This window comes from Schistocerca serialis, chromosome 11 (genome assembly GCF_023864345.2).
Source record: "Schistocerca serialis cubense isolate TAMUIC-IGC-003099 chromosome 11, iqSchSeri2.2, whole genome shotgun sequence".
Taxonomy (NCBI): Eukaryota; Metazoa; Arthropoda; class Insecta; order Orthoptera; family Acrididae; genus Schistocerca; species Schistocerca serialis.
Genome location: NC_064648.1, coordinates 107,160,994 through 107,181,307, shown reverse-complemented (window position 1 = coordinate 107,181,307; position 20,314 = coordinate 107,160,994). Strand labels below are relative to the sequence as shown.

The following is a 20,314-nucleotide window of genomic DNA, read 5'->3' as shown; positions in this document are numbered from 1 at the left end:
ATGTTCTAGTTACACACATCTTCACAATTTACATTACAACTTTTTATACTTTGCGTTTTTACACTCGTTACTGCATGTGGATGCTAAACCCTCGCAGTCCAGCTTGTATTCCTCTTCATAATAGTAACACCAGAAGTGTAATTGCGCAGGCTTTCACGCCCATAGTCAGTCGACATAAGAGTTTTCTGGGTGTGGTATCGCGCGTCATACTGTATAAAATTCTGCTGTTGTAGAGAAACCTACGTTTCGGCCACGGTTGCAGCGGCCTTCTTCTGGGTCTACTGGTGCGTTCTAACTAACAAGTGTCCCTTATATTTTGTTGTTACTGTTCACTGCGTATGCCATTACGTCATAATTTTAAAAAGATAGTTCGTTTCATTGGTCACTTAAGGAAGAAGGAGAGGGAACTTTATTTTAATAGGTCACTGCGGTGAAGGAAGAGCGTAACCTCTGTTATCTGTTGGCTCCTGTGTTATGTGCCGTGATTGGTAGTCACCGTCGAATGATGAGTTGGCTGCTGTTTACCAAATGCTGTACGTCGGCCGCGCGGCGGCAGTTACTCGGGGGCAGTGCTCGGGCCTCGTGTTGACAGCGCGCTCTGTTGGGCTCTGATTGCTGGCAGCCAAGGTGGGGCAAGCCTGAGTCCATCCGCCCTGTTCTTGTTATTGGGGTGTTTAAGCATTTCGATGGCGTCTCTGATTTTGCGTTTCGTCATAACCGGCTGCTTGGCTTCTGTGTTGGCCACACGCTCGCAGCCAGGCCCTTTAGGCAACCGGTCACTGCACCAACTCCGATAACGTCGTACACTGGGGAAGCAAAATTCCAGACAAAACTGTTAAGGGTGGACGTTGGCAAAATAGTTAAAAAAATTTATAGAAGAATTTTTGCCACCAGATAGTTCTGTAGCATGTTAGAAATACTGTCTACAATTTTCACTGATTAGTTCGAACTACAAATGATAAAAAAAACTGTCTTGTTTCAATCACTGCGCAGCGCCACGCCCACTTTTCTAGACGACACTCTCCTTGTTTGCGATGTTTTATTACTTCCTGCTGTCATAAAAGCATCGGAACAGTAAAGAACGCTGTGGACTCGTTTACGTCGTGTTACAATTGCCTTCCGCTAGCTATCTTTGGCAGCTCTTATTGTCTGTGGTGCAGAGATACTAACATTTCAGTTCTTGTGTTAGTGTGAGACTGTGTTCCGGCTTTTTTTGTGTGATTTACTGTATAAAATGCCAAGATATAGTGGCGAAGTGCTTAAGAAATTGGTCAAAGCTCACCATTTACGTGTGAATATCAGCATCTACAGGTGAGTGAACTAAGTCAGCAGAAGACAGTTGTGAAGATAAGACGACGAGCAGTTCACAGAAGAAACCTGGATCTAGTGTAGAGTTTCAGTCCACTAAAGACGAAGTGAATACTGGTTTTACGATAAGCGATTTAGAAATTATCTGTTCTATTATTAGAAATTCTTGTGGATGTGGTAACTATGGCAATAAATCTTTAAGATTATACGACATAATGACAGAGACGGTATTGTATGTATTATGCACTTGTTTTGAATTGAATGTCAATTTTACACCTTTCACAAAACATCAACTGCTAAGAATTGGGTGTACAAAGCCAATATAAGATTATGCTATGGGATGAGATATGTTGGTGTAAGAAGGGAAGGTAGCAATTTGTTTTGCACAGTAATGTATATGCCATCTCTGTCTGCCCCATACTCTGCACTAAACAATCGTCTTCTGAACTGACTGTGAAAAATATAGCCAAAAGGGCAGGCCAGAAACATCAGATAAAAGGGAAACAGGTACACGAACAGCAAGAAGACCAAATGTATGGCTATGGTCAGCATTAAGGTACTGGTTTATGGTGTAAATCTTTATAAAACTTTTATGTGCATTTCCCAGAACTTTCATTTTTCCGTGTACAAGAAACATTTTCCCCTGAACCACTGGAGATAGAAAAGTAAAGTTTTCTGCAGAATTTGTTCATAGTGTAACACAACTTGGTGTGGTACAAATTTTTTCTAGGTGTATTTCTGTCAAAATTATTTACCTTTCTGTGAAATTGGAATTACTACCAACACTCATATTGCTGACCCCAGACAAAAACCTCGAAATCGCCGGACATCTGGGTCAAATCGTATTAATTTCCTGGGAACACACATTCTGTAGACACGTTTTTATCCTGAACTCGAAAACATTTACAAAAAACTAGTTTAAGCAACACCAAATTTTACCAATTTGTCGGTGGAGGACCCCAAGTCTCCTTTTACTGAGCGATAGTCCATTCCCCCAAACCCCCTGCCCCCCTCTCCCCTTGACCAAATTCTATAATCGCCCCTGCTGCAAACAACTAATTTTATTTCTATTACGATACTTGCAGTCGTTTCTCTGATGAGTATGAACACAGTTTTTACGTTTCTAAGTCTACAGTCTCGATATGTCAGCTAAAAAGTCAGAGAGGTGTAGGAGGGTGTGCTGGAATGTAACGCTGTCGAGTCTGAATGAAATGAACTTTATACAATTCTACATCAATATATATTTCTCAAGATGGTCACTCTGGCGACGAACATATTTCTCCCAACGAGAGATCAGTTTGCTGATACCGTCACTGTAGATTGTCTGACTATGTTCAGGGAGGCACAACCACACCCACGCTTGCGCTACGTCATCACTATGAAAGTGAAGTCTGCGTAGGTGTTCTTCGAGTTTCGGAAGCAGTTGAAACTGGAATGGTGCCAAGTCATGCACGTAAGGAGGATGATGAATGTCAGTGAACCCAGACTGTTGCAGATGTCGCAGTGCTCGAGTTTGGTCAGGTATTGTCATACTGAAGAAGAGCATGCTCTGTACGAGGACGAACAGTTCGAATTTGTGCTCTGGCTTTTCTGGGAGTCTCACCGTAATCTTCTAGAGTCTGTGATGGTATGAATTCGAAGTGCACCACACGCTGAACATCCCACAAAGCTATGAGTCTCATTTGCCTACTGAAGAAAAGGTCTTGTGCTTTTTGCTGTTGGTTATCCTGTGCAGCGGAATTCCATTGATGACATAACGAAATAATTAGCAATCAGTGCCTTTCTTCAGCAGTTTATGCCTATCGTATTATTTGCGAGTGTCAACAATAACATTCACACAACAAAATGCCATTGTCATGTGGTTCACGTCCGTAAAAAATTGCGAGGGCTATTCTGAAAGTAAGGTCCTATTGCGTGCGAAATGGAAACCATAGTGGAAAGCCGATGAAGCTTTGCACAGATGTGTTGGACAGCAACTCTAGTAATCTCGTCGATCGCGTCACGTCGCTCTTTTCAGTTCTGAGCGCACAGTGGGCACGTATAGATGCCTACATCAACAGCGTCTCCCGCCAAGTATGGGGGCCTAATGAGATATTTCGCCTGATGTCACGCAACCCACACAACATAACTGTTACGCGTTTCCTTCTTCATGACAATTCTCAGCTGCACTCTGCAGGGGCAATGAAGACGCTCCAGCAGCGTTTTCGATGCGAAGTATTTGAGCACCCACAATACAGCCCGTAATTGGCTCCCACCAAGATTCATCTCCGCTCACTTGAAACGCTGGCTATGAAGACAACATTTTGGCACACACTACGAGCTGCAGAATAGCGTAGAGAATTGGCAGAGAGCAGAGGCGTCTGCCTCCTGTGATGAGGGTACTGGAAAGTTGGTACAGTGCTACAACAAATGTCTAAGTCTGAGCGGCGACTACGTAGACAAGTATTTGGAAGGTTTAGATAACTATTGAAAATAAAACATTTCTGATTTTCGCAGTGGTTTCCATTTCACGAGCGTTCGGAACTTACTTTCGAATAGGCGTCATAGTATAAAGAAGCGAAACAACATGACGTGGCGACAAGGGAGCAACATGTGAATGGTTTCGTCACGCAGATGGTCACAGTCTGGATATTTGATAAGTGAGACGGGGTGATGTGATTAAGATAACTTGCCTGTGAATCCACTTCAAAAAATCGGTGTTTCTGTTTTTCATCTTAAATCGCTATTTAGATATTTTTGAAGAAAACGTTGGTTAAAGGAACTGAATTGGACATCAGGAAGTTGTTTAAAAATCAACCTACAGATCTCTCAGTCCATGTCCGCACCCACATCCCTGCCACTTTGACACGTCAATATAGTCATCACACTCCTGTTGGGGAAACATATACTACATAACTGTTTCTCAAGTTGACAGACCTGCCAGACGATATGCTGTGCGATGCTGGTATGTTTCCATTGTGTATTTCTAGTTTATCGAACGTCGATTTTTTAAAAACTATTCTACAATTTGAGTTGCTGCTATTTTGGCATTCTCGAAAGTTATTATGCCTGTAACTCGTTTTATGGTGGGACAGTTAGCAGGTGTGGGGTTACTACAAGACAACCACTGTTGCCAATTGGTTCTGTGAGAGCTGTCAAACCTTGAAAGTCAGTCCCTAAGCCAACAACAACGCCAGAATAATGAGGAGAAAGAAGGAAGTGAAATGAGAAGATAAGAAACTTAATATTTCTAACAGAGCAGTTTTACTTTGCTGTTTGCATACGGGAGTAGTTGTTATATGTCACGAAACTGGCGGTACACTATGTGATCAAAAGTATACAGAGACCCCCCAAAAACATACTTTTTCATGTCACGTGCATTGTGCTGCCACCTTCTGCCAGGTACTACATATCAATGACCTCAGCTGTAATTAGACATCGTATGAGAGCCGAATGGGGTGTTCCGTGGAACTCATGGTCTTTGAAGGTGGTCAGGTGATTGGGTGTCACTTGTGTCATACGTCTGTACGCGGTATTGCCACACTCCTAAGCTTCCCTAGGTCCACTGTTTCCGAAGTGATAGTGGTGGAAACGTGAAGGGACACGTACAGCACAAAGCATACAGGCCGACCTCGTCTATTGACTCACAGAGACCGCCGACTACTGAAGAGGGTCGTAATGTGTGATAGGCAGACATCTATCCAGACCATCACACAGGAATTCCAAACTGAATCAGGATCCACTGCAAGTACTATGGCAGTCGGGCGGGACGTGAGGAAACTTGGATTTCATGGTCGAGCGGCCTCTCATAAGCCACACATCATGCTTGTAAATGCCACACGACGCCTCGCTCGGCATAAGGAGTGTAAACATTGGACAATTGAACAGTGGAAAAACGTTGTGTGGACTAACGAATCACGGTACACAACGTGGCGATCCGATGGCTGTAGATACAGCGAATGCCCAGTGAACGTTATCCGCCAGCGTGTGTAGTGCTAGCAGTAAATTCGGAGGCGGTGTTGTATGGTGTGGTCGTGTTTTTTATGGGAGGGCTTGCACACCTTGCTGTTTTGCGTGGCACTATAACAGCACAGGCCTACATTGATGTCTTAAGCCGGCCGCTGTGGCCGAGCGGTTCTATCCGCTTCAGTCTGGAATCTCACGACTGCTACAGTTGCAGGTTCGAATCTTGCCTCGGGCATGGATGTATGTGATGGCCTTAGCTTAGTTAGGTTTAAGTAGTTCTAAGTTCTAGGGCACTGATGACCTCAGATGTTAAGTCCAATAGTGCTCAGAGCCTTTTGAACAATTTTGATGTTTTAAGGACCTTCTTACTTTCCACTTTTGAACAATTCGGGTATGGCGATTGCAACACGATCGATCACCCGTTCATATCAGACGGCCTGTGGCGGAATGGTTACACGACAATAACATCCCTCTAGTGGACTGGCCTGCACAGAGCCTTGAGTCCTACAGAACATCTTTGGGATGTTTTGGAACGGCGCCTTCGTGCCGGGTATGACCAACGGTCATCAATACCTCTCTTCAGGGCAGCACTCCGTGAGGAGTGGGTCGCCACAATCTTGTAAGTCATTTTCAGTCAGGTGTCCGGATACTTTTGACCACAAAGTGTATATGCAACGTAGCGCAGCTCCGATGCGGGTATATAATCACCGACTTGTAGGCAAGGAATTAGTGTGACATTTGTGTTTTTCTCGGGTGCGAGAGGTAAATGCGAAATCGCCACGTTATTACAAAATGTATCCAGATAAGACCAACGTGCTGTTGCGATTCCACGCAAGACGTCAGTCGATCTGGGAAGCCAGCCCTATCCATTACGGGCAACGACCCGGCCCTGTAGTCCTGATTTCCCCCGTGCGATTCTCACGTCTTCGGCCCATTGAGAAAGGTGCTGACGTGTCGACGACTCCTGTCGGACGAGGTCGTGCGGCAGGCAGCCGCGGTCCTGCCTGCCCACTGTGGCCGTCCTCTGCCGACCTGCTGCCGTCGGCTTCTCTGACGTCACTGAGGTATTGATGTTGGCCTCTCCTGTATATCTACATATCAGACATGTTCCCTGTAAAGGCGATTAAATTTTGGGTTACCGTAATAATTAACGTTGTCTTTTTGCACAGTCGATCACCCTTCATTTGTTGCTGCGTTACCGAAGACAAGGTGGTGAATAACGGTTTTAGATATTAGTTATCTCAAATTCCTTTTTCCCGCGTTACTACTTTTCCGCACTGTTTCTGATTTCATATTATTTCTGTCCGATTTGGAAATGAAATGTTAAATAACTTTTAAGTCACAGTTTATGCTTCTTAATATTTCATAATCGAACCTTCCATCATTCAGAGATAGAGTCCGCAGCTTGCCTATCATTATCATTGACCAATACACAGGCTATTGTGGAAATCACTTCAGTTTTTTATTAACAACATTTAGTAATAATTAAATGATCATGAATAATAGCATTTTGTAAATAGAGAAAAGGAGGGTTGTCCTACAATTGCTCTCAGCAATTACAGGGCCTCAATGTCCATGATTTTTATAGTTCGTCACTCAAAGATATTATAACAAGGACTGTGGTCCCCCACTATAATACAGTTGTAGGCAACAAATTAAACACACATACAGCTTTGCACAAATTAATTAGTTTTTACAACTTGGAAAAGAAAAACTAACTCAACTAACAGTCAAAGAGTAAAAGCTTCTATCTAACGACCGCTGCACTTGCATGGAGTAAACGAAGCACACATCACTGGCTACTCCCACATTCCCACACAGCCGCCCCCTTAAGGTGCGGAGCACTCATGACCAATGGGTACATACTTGACTTGTCTTCCTGCTCTCGCATGGACGACTTGCTGCTGCCAGGATGAGGAGCCGATGGGGGCTGTTGAGCTGTGGTTCAATGTCCTCTTGCCATGGGTTCTTCTGCCATATCATGCATAGTGAGTTCCAAACACTGGTCCTTCTCCTCCTGTTGAGTGTCATCATACTCCAGTTCTGGTAAGCGCCATGTTGGTTTTACCCTCTCTGTGGACACACTAATAGTTTTGTCGTTCTGTGAGATGTCCATAGTATGGGTGTTGCGTCGTACTATTCGACAAGGTCCAGTATATGGAGGTTGTGGAGGCGCTCTGATTGAATCTGTGTGGAGCATGACGTGTGTACAGTCCGCCAACGCCTTATGCACAAAAACCGGTCGCTCACCATATCAGGATACCGAAGGCCTTCTCATTGCTTCCACATGCTCACGGATTACATGTCTCGCTCATGAGAGTCTTCTTGGCATTAGTGATGCGACTGCAGTTAGGTAATATGCCGGGATTCTCAGTGGTTCCCCATACACCAATTCCGCCACTGAGGCATCGATGTCCGTTTTGTATGCAGTCTGTAATCCAAGGATAATCTGTCCAGCTTCTGTGATGACTCATGAGAGCTGCCTTCAACGTCTGTGCCACCTCTGCACCATACCATTTCTCTCTGGATGGTAGCTTGTAGTCTGGTGGTGCTGGAACTGACATAAATTAGCTATATCGTTGAACAGACTAGATTCGAACTGGCGGCCTTGATCTGTTGTGATGTAAACGGGGCACCAAAAACGAGCTAGCCATTGAGAGAGACAAACGCCTTTCCTACCGTTTCCGCCGCTATGTCAGTGATCGGAATGTTCTCAGCCCATTTCGTGCATCTGTCTACCATTGTTAGCAAATATTTATAGCCATCCGAAACTGGGAGTGGACCCACGAAGTCCAGATGGACATGGGCAAATCATACTGGTGATCCTGTGAAGTTCACAGTTTACACATGAACGCCGTGATATATCGCACCACAACTTAAGACTTCTTCCTGGCATGACTATCAGCTGTAAGTGTAACCCTGTTGTGCGCTCTGTCAATTGTCAATTACGTCTGTAGATCCAGACCCGCTTCCAGTGATATTGCGAATTCTTCATAGTTTATTGTGCTGGTCACATCGCAAACATGAGAAAAGTAATCTGCAACCAGATTCTCTGCACCTCTGAAGTGCCTTATATCCGTGGTGAATTGACTGACAAACTGTACGTGCCGGAACTGCCCTGGCGAGCACTTATCGCTGATGTTGCTGAAAGCTGACACTATAAGTTTATGATCAGCGAAAATTGTTACTGGCCTAGCTTCAATATACTGGCGGAAATGTCTGAGGCTTTCATATAATACCAACAGCTCTCTGTCATATGCACACCATTTTGTCCGTCGGAGTTGTAGCTTCTTTGACAAGAAACTAAGATGTGGCCAATGTCCATCGACCTGTTATTGCAAGGCTGCTCCAGCTGCGACCTGACTGGTGTCTACTACAATACTCAACGGTGCAGCAGGTATGGGGTGCGCGAGTAATACTGCCTCCTCCGAGCTTCTTTGTAAGCCGCCAAAAGCTTCTGATGTCCATTGCAGTTTTCGGTTTCCTGTGGTATTCTTGCCAGTCAGTTCATTCGTAAGCGGTGCCTGTGTTTCGACGGTAATTGGTAAATGACGCCGGTAAAAATTTACCACACCGAGATAACGCCTAAGCTGTTTGTAGTCTGTAAGTTTGGGTAGGTTGCGTAACATGTCGATCTTCTTTGATAATGGCTGTACACCGTTGGCTGAGAGAATATAGCCGCGAAAAGTTCTTGACTCTTGTTCTTGACGCATTTGCGTTCATTTAACACTACTCCATATGTGTTGAGCCTCTGTCGTAGCTCCTGAATATGTCTATCATGTGACTGCATATCCTCTGAAAATACCAAAATATCATAGAATTGCATAACAGAAAGGTAATCCCTGGAGCACTTAATCAATGAATCTTTGCCAGGATTGGGCCGTATTTTCGAGTCTGAACGGCATAAACAGGAATTCGAATAGCGCAAAGAGTGTGATTACCGCCGTGTTTGCCACGTCAGCTGGAGCCGCAGAAGTCTGGTTGTATGCCTTAAGACAATTCAGTACTGGGAATACTTTCCCACCCGCTAGAGCGTACGTAAACTCTTGAATGTTTATTATTGGGTACTTGTCCGGGATCAATCGGCAGTAGTCGCCACAGGGACGTCATGTGGTGTCTTTCTTGCGTACTAGGTGGAGAGGGGACGTCCAAGAGCTGTTAGACCTCCTAATTACTCCAGCCTGGAGCACCTCCTCAAATATCGCTTTTGTCTCCCAGCTAGTCGCTCTGGGGCTAATCTGCGGACACGTCTCGATACTGGCGGACCTATTTGATCCGGTGGTAAGAGAGTTATTTGCCAAGTACACGGTGAGTGCGAAATGAGACAAGAATACTGCGTCTAAGATTGGCTGTAAAATATCTGCCACTACAAAATTCCACTTATAACGGGTAGATAAACATCTCTTCATAGCTGTACGTTTTTATACTTGAGAGTATCAACCACTTGTAACTGTGCGATGTTAGCTTACACTCCCAGGTTGACGCAGAGTGGCATAAAGGTACAGCATACGGGAAGCCTTCAGGCGCCTCACCTTTACTGTGCGTGTTGCTGCCTGCTACTGTCGGCTGGTTCCTGGTTCATATACGGCGCCGTTCGTGAGTTCCGCAACCCGTGGTGCCTAGAGCGGGCTGCCCTCGCCATTTGGCTATCCGCAAAGTTTGGCACACCTCGTAGCTTGTGGCCAGAGTCGTCTGTGATACCAGCAAAAACTGTCAGTGTGAGTTTCATCCTGCTTGGAGACTGACTTCTTGTTACTGGTGGACTCTACAGCTCCAAGCTATGTAGCCGAGTAGCCATATTTTCCATCGCGTCTTGCAGTTTCTTGATCCCGTCAGCGATGCCTTGCTTTTGTCCGTAACCTGCGGCTGCACAGCTTAACTTCGAGTCTTCTAACCATTCCGATGAGTCATCATTGGCTTCCGTTGCTGAAGTGGCAGATGACGTTGCTACGGACGCTACGAGCGCCGACTGTAGAGTAGCGGAAGCTCTGTCAGCTGTTTGCAGTTGCTTGTCGAGAGACAGTCCGTCGTATGAAATCGACGTCAGCTGAATTTGACCAGCAAGCTGCTATCGCCAGGCGTGCAGTAACAGTTCACTGGACATCAGACGATAGTGCGTAAATGTTTCAAAAATTCAGATGGCCTTCTGTCCCCGCGTTTCTCCTGATACATCACCTGGGAAGGTCGTGGTTCTGGTAATTTCTTGCAACGAGCGATCAAAACCGTTTAAAGTGTGGTGTTTATGATTGTCGGAGCGGCTGATGTGTGACCATATCAGAGACTATCGCTGTTGGCCTCTGATCCAGGTTGCTAACTGCGAGATTTTTCGCGGTCTTTGTGTATGCGTTCTTGCTCGAAGATATTCTCTGTAATCGCAAACAGTACATCTGGTTCCGCAGGCGTGAATGGAGGCGCTCTTAACTGCAACCGTGGTGCGGTTGATAGAACGGCGCGTTCGTGCGTGAAAACCCTTCAGCGTGTGAGTGTGCTCGTGGTGTCCCTGCTACTACCGGAGTTTGCAAATTCATGGATTCCGTTTTGCTATCACTCTTTGGCGTTGCAAGCTCCAAAAGCTCAATCTCTTGCTTTAGACGTCGTATCTCGTCGTTTGTTGCTTGCAGAATTTTGTTAGCTTCTTTCACCTTGGGCGAAACTGTTGCACACTATTAAGTTGCGAGAGCTTTTCTTGCTTTTCCCGGGGTCACCAATTATGTAGGAAATAAATTAAACCCACATACAGCTTTGCAGAGAATGCTTTATTTATCCAACCCAGAAAAGAAAAACTAAATCAACTAACAGTCAAAGACTAAAAATTTATAACTGACGTGCGCTGCACTTGGATGGAGTGAACGAAGCACACATCACTGACTACTCCCACTTTCCCACAAGTTTATTAAAACGTTATTTCGCAACAAACAACACGAAACACCACTCAAAACTGTTAAATTTAATAACTCTATAACACTGCACAAATAACTTCGTCAGTTGAAATGGTTCAAATGGCTCTGAGCACTATGAGACTTAACTTCTGAGGTCATCAGTCCCCTAGAACTTAGAACTACTTAAACCTAACTAACCTAAGGACATCACACACATCTATGCCCGAGGCAGGAGTCGAACCTGCGACCGCAGCGGTCGCGCGGTTCCAGACTGCAGCCCGTAGAAGCGCTCGGCCCCTCCGGCCGGCACTTCGTCAGTGATTAGCTTTATAGCCGCTACAGCTGCAACTGCAAGCTGCGAAATGTAAACACACTAGTGAGGTGTGAGGCTTGGATGAGCGACGTAAGTACATTCACGATCTCTCGAGTCAATAACATAGGAAGAAAGACTGAGATTAATGAGAATACACTAATAAGTTATTTTTGCAGCAAATACTGACACAAATAGAATAAGCAACTGAAGACAAAAACCTCATAAAATACTGACGAGCAATTTCAACAGCAGTCCAGAACAAGTGACGTCACACCTAAGAAGGTTGCATCTAGCGGGAAAGAATTGAACAGGCACAACGTTTGCAATTCTTTTTATTAAGAAGGTAAGCCACAACGAATTTCTTTGTAAGTGGATATTTGCGAATACGTATCATTATACTGAATGAAATTAAAAATATACAAGGGATCTGATGGTGCTGGTTGGTTATGTTCATGGTATCTGTAATTACGTGGATGACGTGTTACTCTTATTCTACAGATTTTTACTGACAAAAATCATTTACCTGGGACCACGCTGTCTGCCCTTAACTAACCATACAGCAGATTTTATCAAGTAGGCAGCGTGTCAGGACGTACACACATTTCACCTTTCATTAACCTTCCATCTGTCACATTTTCTTTTCCTACTCAATTTCTCTTATTTCGTCAAAAATAATTTGTCTGCGACGCAAAATAATGCTCTCGGAATATCAGAGTTCTGCACTGTGTCTAACTCTGTGGTGTTCTGTCGCGTGTGTTGATCATCACCACCAAAAAATAACGACGCAGCGTTCACAGGCTGTGGTCTGGTCGTTGTTTCGAGTCCTCTTCAGTTCCCGCGGGAATCGTGTGGTAGTGCCACTGGCGAACTGCCTACATTTTGCGTTCGCCTCCATTCGCCGTGGTGGACAGCTGCTTTAATATCGAAGCGACGGAGATGTTTTCTACTGCCAGATACAGACATGCGTGACGTCATGGGTCCTTAGCGGTGATTGGTGGAAGAAGCAAATGAGCAGACGCCGTAATGCACTACGTCTTTCTAAAGGTAAATTTCCATATTCATTAATTTCTGTAATGAAATTCGCGTGCTACGAGAACACGCTGGATCGACATAACACTGCATTGTTAATGAATCTAAATCGTGTCGTTGTTGATACGATCAGTTTTACGAAGAAAGCCGGGCGACGGTCCGCTGCCTATAATAAAGAGCTGAAATTTTCGATATTGCTGTTTCCATTCGATACTCCTTAAAAGTGTCATCACATTTACATACGTGTTGAATGGAATTCACATCAAAGTCATTGTGAGAAACAAAAAAAACACACTGAACGCTTAAGATACACCTTAACTGATTTATAAGTTCAGTTTCCATGCTCTTTACCCACAATTGACTACTCTGTCATTGGTTTGCGAGAGTCTTAGCAGCAGCCGTCTTGGCTGTTGGAAAACAGATACAGGCCAACTTCCCTGCCAAGTTCCGCACAGCTTCATGGACGACAACTTGACATTACGAATGAGTTAAATAAACTGACATCTGTATCTAAATGACTACCGGACAACATTCTTAGTTGTGAAACAATACTTTTCAAATTCTTCTAACAAGAAATACAATTCGCTATTTAGATATATCTGTTTATGTGCACCAGCTCAACTTATTTCCACAACGAAGTCTATTCAGTATATCACGTATTTTCCTGGATCCAGTAGTTACTGTTGGTTGTGTGTATTTCACAGGCTAAGTACTAATGATATGCCGTGTTGGCATCGACTTTCTCTGCATAATTATGCTGTACAAATACAGGTGATATTTTGATTTTAACTACTGACGAAGCTATTGGCACGATTGTTTTTTGTATCTGCACTGCAGGATGTGATTTTAGTGTATTTTTGTTTCTGGTGAAGGTATGTTTAGATATACTGAAACCATGGTCTAGGGTTTCAATAAATCTTTATCCTATAACTCTTTGGCTGTTATCATTTACCGTGAAGTGAATTGTCTATAAGTAACGAGAAAAATAATCTGATACTAAAAGAGCACTAACACTGGGTTGTAATTTCTTAATTTAAGCGTCATGTTAAACTTCGCTACAGCAATAAAGTGGAGACACTAAGCAGTTTCTCAACAGAATTACTCTGTTAACTGTTGAAATTAAAATTCTTCGTTTACATCACGTGCTAATTGCATTGATTACAAGAATAGTTGAAAGAGTACAGACTTTGATAAACAAAATTCGAACAGTTTGGTTGTGAGTTGGTCAAGCCAAAGATTGTAAATGCGAATCTATCATTGTCGTAAAATCTTTATCTGCTGCATAGCCTCATATCTACGTTCTCACTTTGTTTAACATACTTTTCGTTATAAATATAAAAAGTCCAGACTGAATTCAGAAAATCTATATAATACAATGAACAAGCCTCCAACGAGTATTTTGATACATATTACGTATGAGTCTTGGACATTAACTACAAAAAATGCAAGTGGAGAGGAGGCGAGGGTACACTTTTACAAAACATAGTTAACCTGCTTGTCACAAGGGATTGCAGTCGCAACCTCTTCTCCTTCTTTGTTATTTACATTTAACAGATGACCATCTATAGTTTTTTCCATCACATTAGGGACATCGACATATCGACAATGACTTCGAAAATAAGTTCGCGGCGGTATGAATCATTCTGGAACCCACACATACACAACGCTTCTTAGTCGTCATTACTGCAGCAAGGCATCTGTGACCAAACAGTAGTTATGGAGCTACTGGAATACGTAATGGGCCTCATAAGAAATTAAAATGACTTTTCGCATCGTAACGAAATGTTTGGTACGCTGTTAACATATCGCAGAACTTTGACGGATGTGTTATCTGTCGCTCTAGAGCTGTTTGAGTATGAGCGAGAGCACTGCAACTGCTGTTTGCATACCAGCTGTAACGGTGTCGTTCTGAACTTGATTCTGAGTGCTCCCTGTGGTAATCCGGTCTTCAAAACATTTTCCTCGTTTTGTTGGAAGTCTGTTTATAGCAATAATAGATTAGAAGCACAAAATATTGAAAATTTTTAGAAACTTTTCGTAACAAAAAATCTGCATGTGTAGGTGTTCATGTTTTTACACGACAATAGCAAGTGAACTGAAAGATGAGGCGATATTGGAGTTGCTCTAGGAGCACTTTCCATCTGGCACTGACACTCCTATTCCATGAACGAATTTCTGTGTAAAAACTGCTAGCATGAGTGTGGTTGAACGAGCAGGACTACAAAATAATGCGTCCATAATTCGTTCCACATCATGGCGATATGAGAATCGTTCAAATGAGCTAACTCTACATCCACACTCCGCAAACTATTGTGAGGTGCATGGTAGAGTGTACTTCCAATGTACCAGTTACTTGAGCTCCTACATACTTCTGTATGGGACACGGGAGGAATGGTTATTCAAATACCTCCATCTGTAACGTAATTAATCCACCCTAGTCCTAACGATCTCTACGGGAGCAATATGTGGGCGACTGAAAGATGTTCCTAGAGTCGTAACTATAACTTCGTTAGTAGGCTTTCTCGAGCGAATTTGTGTCTGCCAGTTCAGTTTCTGAAGAAATTCTGTGATGCTGTGCAATGGACCAAACAAATCTGTGACCATTCAAGCGGCCCTTCTCTGCATGCATTCAATATCCTCTGTTAGTGCTATTTGGAACAAGTCCCACACACTTTCACAATATTCCAGAATGGGTCACCCAAGGGATTTGTAAGCATGTCCTTTGTAGACCGATTGCATTTTCACAGTTTTTTACCAGTGATACGATGTCTGCCACCTGCTTCACAATTGAGACTATGTGATCATTGCGTTTCATATTCCTATAAATTGTAGCATCCACGTATTTCTACTAGTTGACCTATTATATCAGAGGATTATATGTTTGTACATTTGAAGCAAGTTTCCAATCATTGTATCACTTCAAAAATTTTATCAACACCTGACTGAATATTTGTGCATATTTCTTCAGACAGTACCTGATTATGTACAACTGCATTATCTATGACAAGTCTGAGGTTACTATTGATATTGTATGTAAGGTCGTTAACATACATCATGAACAGCAACGGCTCCAACGAACTTTCCTGGAGCATAGCCGAAGTTACTTCTACATGTGTCGGAGACTCTCCATCCAAGACAACTTGTTGCATCCTACCTACCAAAAAACCTCTCAATCCAGTCATAGATTTCGTTTGATAACCAATACGCTTCAACTTTTGATAACAAAAAAACAGAACTGCTGCGACTATCTGACTCCCTTGACCCATGAGTTTCAGGACGTCACGTGAGAAAAGCGTGGGTTGGCTTTCACATGCTCGATGTTTGCGGAATCCGTGCTCGCTGACAAGCTAAAAGAATTTTGCTCAAGATAACTCACTAAGTTTGAGGTCAGATTCTGCAGCAAATGGGTATCAAGGACATTTGACAGTAGTTTCGTGAATCACCTCCACTGGGTGTAGTCTGTGTTTTCTGTCAACTATTGGACACAGTTTCTTGTTTCGTGGGATCTACGACAGATTATAGTTAAAACACAGGCTAACTCTCCGAAATTTGGTATAGAATTGAGTAGGGATTCCAACGGGCTTTGGAGCCTTCCTCAACTTAGGACAACTCGAACACTAATATCTGTATCATTCATCTTAGCAATGTGTAACGCGACATCCTTCTCTAGCTTTACTTTTCCTCCATAGCAGTTGTCGATACTACAACTATTTTTCGAATTTTGGACGTGTCAGGATTATCTGAGTTGCTTTTCTGAAAACTTTCGCATAATTTTATATATAGTAATTTATATTTCAAGCTAAAATGTATGAAAATGAACTACTTTATAGAATGTTTTACTCTGTGTTATAACCCATAAGTATTAGTTCTCAACGTACAGTTAATTTTTTTTAAGAAGCATTTGAAATCACGAAGTATTGGCATACTTAAAATTTATATTATTAACTATGCAATACTGTACTGGCCATTATGTTTATTTCTGGATTCATTTATGAAATAATAACGGAAAGTAATAATGTAACAGAAATTAGTAGAAATGCGTTTATGAAGAAAACTTGTAATCTCTTTGTACTATAGTTATGCCTCTGATACGATCGGATGTATTTCTGTATTTTGTGGAACAATGTAATTTCGGCTTTGTCAATGTGACCAAAAGACTATATGATAAACCAAAATCCGAGGAAATAGTTTTACATAAAAATTAAAATTCTGCAATAAAAATCTTCAAATTTATTTACATCAATCGAACCGTGAGGACCTAAACTGTGATATTTTCAGCTTCAAATATCAGACCCCTAGACAAGAAGAACAGGAGCCAACTCTGTATGACAAGCTAAGTAAACAGAAAGTTTATAGTAATCTTCGACCCTTTCAAATTTTTCATAAAAGACTTTGCTTATTGTGGCCAATTGCTGCAAGTAAGATAGAGGGACGTAGATTACAAGTCGGGTGAGAATAAAACTGGATTTTCATTTACAAATGAACATCAGAAAGTGAAAGATTTCTGCTTTTATTTCGCTACTCTCAATTTCAGCCTCTTTATCGTGTATGAGTGGTTGGACAGAAAGTTTGGTAGCATTAACAGTCTTTACATGTACGACCAGAATTTTTTTGGGTTTTGTGAGAGATCTCTTTCAACGGTCCGCTTCAGTAGGCGTTGAAAGCTTCATCATTGCCCTCTCGGCAGAAATGTGTTTAATTTAGCAACTCCATCTCTAGCCCGAATCTTTGTTTAACGTTTATTATGCAGTAGTCTGTTTCTTTAGAAGCTTTTTGCTGGGGTTGTATGCTATGGAGTGCGTTTCCCACGATGAAACGTTTTACTAGGTACATATCTATCGAACACATGGTCAAGTAATCTTATAAACGTGAGCCAGAGTGCTTCAACATGCTTAGAGTTCCTAATTGAGATACAACGTTGCTATCCCACCAACTGCCAGAGATCGAAAAAGGACCTGAGTACTCAGGTATTAAATTCCAAAGAAGTCTGCCCTGAATGTGGTGTAACAGTGTTCATGACTAACTCTCCAGAGGACCTCAAACACTAACTGGTGGAAAAGAAATGTCACAGTGTTGAAGAGTACTTACCACATTAAATTTGGGTATATTGTTATTAGTAATGATTGATGTTAGAACATAGGGAAAAAGGTAAGGAAGTACATGATAATGAATGTTTTCTTTTTTTTTTTTTGACATAGGCTTTATTACGTATACACCTTGTAATCCTACAGGATAAAATAAAATTCGATACAATTCAGTCTAATTTACTGAATATATAAATACTTCCTTTCGTTCTAGTCGCCCTTTGTACTTTGGTAATAAATCTTGCTGTAACAACCTCATCAGGACTGATACCAGTATCTATGTGGACATCCTCAAAGAGATCCGGTCTATTTATTGTCATTAGATCTAATGTCTTTTGTGAATGGGATTCTGAACCATCACTTCACAGTTGTTTTCAGAAAAGGCACCTAGCAGTGTTTCACAGGATGTCTCGTCATTTTCGATATTAACATAACTGTAATTATCTCAGCTGATTGCTGGATGACTAATGTCTCCTCAGATGACTACAGAGTGATTGTGAAAGTCATTTAGTAGCAAACTGAGGTTTTTCCTTAACGTTTTGTTACACCATGAAGTGACTACCTGTGTTATACCCACACTTGGTATTAAGTCTTGGCTAAAGAGTCTCCCATGCATCTTTATTTTCCGTATTGACGGTTTTATGCATCTTGTCTACATCAACATTTACACCACATCCATCTCTCATTAGCCTATCCTTTCGATATACGCTTGAATTTTTTCCACAAATCTCACTGCCCTGCAGTTCGGGAGTAACCAGTTATCTGGACCTAATATTACACGTGTTTTGCCGCTTTTGAAAGGCGCATCGAACTCGGCCACTTTGTTAAGAATTCTTCGGCAATTAACCTACGTGTGTTTGAAAAGAGGAACAATACAGGTAGACAACCGAAACACAAGGAAAAGTAGATGTACCGTATGGGAAACCACACAGTAGTCAAGATACCTTAATATTAATGTCCAACAGCCTCCACACGCTAAGGCATCACAGCGGACTTATCCTCAATCGTCGTAAGTATAGAATGGCCTGAAATTCAAACAGTATGTATAGTCAGCTAGTCAGGCACCACATGTAGTGTTGCCAGAATTACATCCTTTTCTCTCATACCATGCATCGTTGCCAGATTTCCTCCTTCCCTGTCCCCCCTCCTCCTCCTCCTCATCCTACAACATAGGCAAATTGTTCCATGTATTAAATGGCGAAAAATTCAAAAAAGGGAGCTAAGCTCAAAGATGGCGAGAAATTCGAAAGTAGTGCCGTTCTGCTAGTGGGTTTGCCCATCCCTCCTCCTATGATATCATTGTGGAACTAGACCTCTTGTCCTAAGTATAAATGGGCAGGAAATCGTAGATGAGGCATTGTCTAGTGCCATTCAACATGGTTCATCTCTGATGCTGGCACCACCCATATCGTTACAACATTTCCAAAGTTCTCCCCAACACTCATGTCAGTCCTAGCCTGTGTGGGTTGCTATACACAGCCAGGACAAAAGGTGTTGGTTCCTCCTGTAGCTCGAGCCCTGCCTGTTAGACAAGACATATTTTGTCCCTGCTAGTCTGAGCCTGTTGGGTACTTCCAGGATATGTTTTTCATGCTATGGGTTGTATCCAAGGTGAACTTGTCTGCACACCAACTTTCAGTTCAGATCCAACTCAGTTCAGTTTCAACTCAACTCAAATCAACTCAGTTCAGATTGAACTCAACTGAACTCAAGTCAGTTCAGATGAAACTCAACTCAGTTCAGATTCAACTCAACTCAACTCAGTTCAGTTCAGATTCAACTCAACTCGGTTGAGTTCAGATTCAACTCAACTCAGTTCAGTTCAGATTCAACTCAACTCAGTTCAGTTCAAATTCAGCTCAACTCAACTCAGTTCAGTTCAGATTCAACTCAGTTCAGTTCAGATTCAACTCAGTTCACTTCAGATTCAACTCAACTCAACTCAGTTCAGTTCAGATTCAACTCATATCAGTTCAGTTCAGATTCAACTCAACTCAACTCAGTTCAGTTCAGATTCAACTCAACTCAACTTAGTTCAGTTCAGATTCAACTCAACTCAGTTCAGTACAGATTCAACTCAACTCAGTTCAGTTCAGATTCATCTCAGTTAAGATTCAACTCAACTCAGTTCAGTTCAGATTCACCTCAGATCAGATCAGATTCAACTCAACTCAGTTCAGTTCAGATTCAACTCAACTCAGTTCAGTTCAGATTCATCTCAGTTCAGTTCAGATTCAACTCAACTCAGTTCACTTCAGATTCATCTCAGTTCAGTTCAGATTCAACTCAACTCAGTTCAGTTGAGATTCAACTCAATTCAGTTCAGTTCAGATTCAACTCAACTCAGTTCAGTTCATATTCATCTCAGTTCAGGTCAGATTCAACTCAGTTCACTTCAGATTCATCTCAGTTCAGTTCAGATTCATCTCATTTCAGTTCACATTCATCTCAGTTCAGTTCAGATTCATCTCAGTTCAGTTCAGATTCATCTCAGTTCAGTTCAGAGTCAACTCTACTCAGTTGAATTCAGATTCAACTCAACTCAGTTCAGTTCAGATTCATCTCAGTTCAGTTCAGATTCAATTCAACTCAGTTCAGTTCAGATTCATCTCAGTTCAGTTCAAATCAATACATTTTCAGGTGAAATATACAGTGTTTCTTTCCCTAAATTTAAAAGATTCCTAGCCCAACTGACTGTAGTTGAAACAATTGAGCCTTTGATATTACCATTGAAACAATTTAACCCACTGCAATTA

General features: G+C 42.3%; 1 protein-coding gene across 1 annotated transcript in view; it reads left to right on the top strand.

Moving 5' to 3' along the window:
* The window catches only part of LOC126426496 (uncharacterized), an 88,873-nt gene extending 68,791 nt beyond the window's left edge, over window positions 1-20,082 (top strand). Inside the window, exon 2 of the mRNA XM_050088405.1 lies at window positions 19,323-20,082. Within this exon, the coding sequence (XP_049944362.1) occupies window positions 19,323-20,082 (760 nt within the window). The remainder of the gene's footprint in view (window positions 1-19,322) is intronic.
* The last annotated feature ends 232 nt before the right edge of the window (window positions 20,083-20,314 follow it).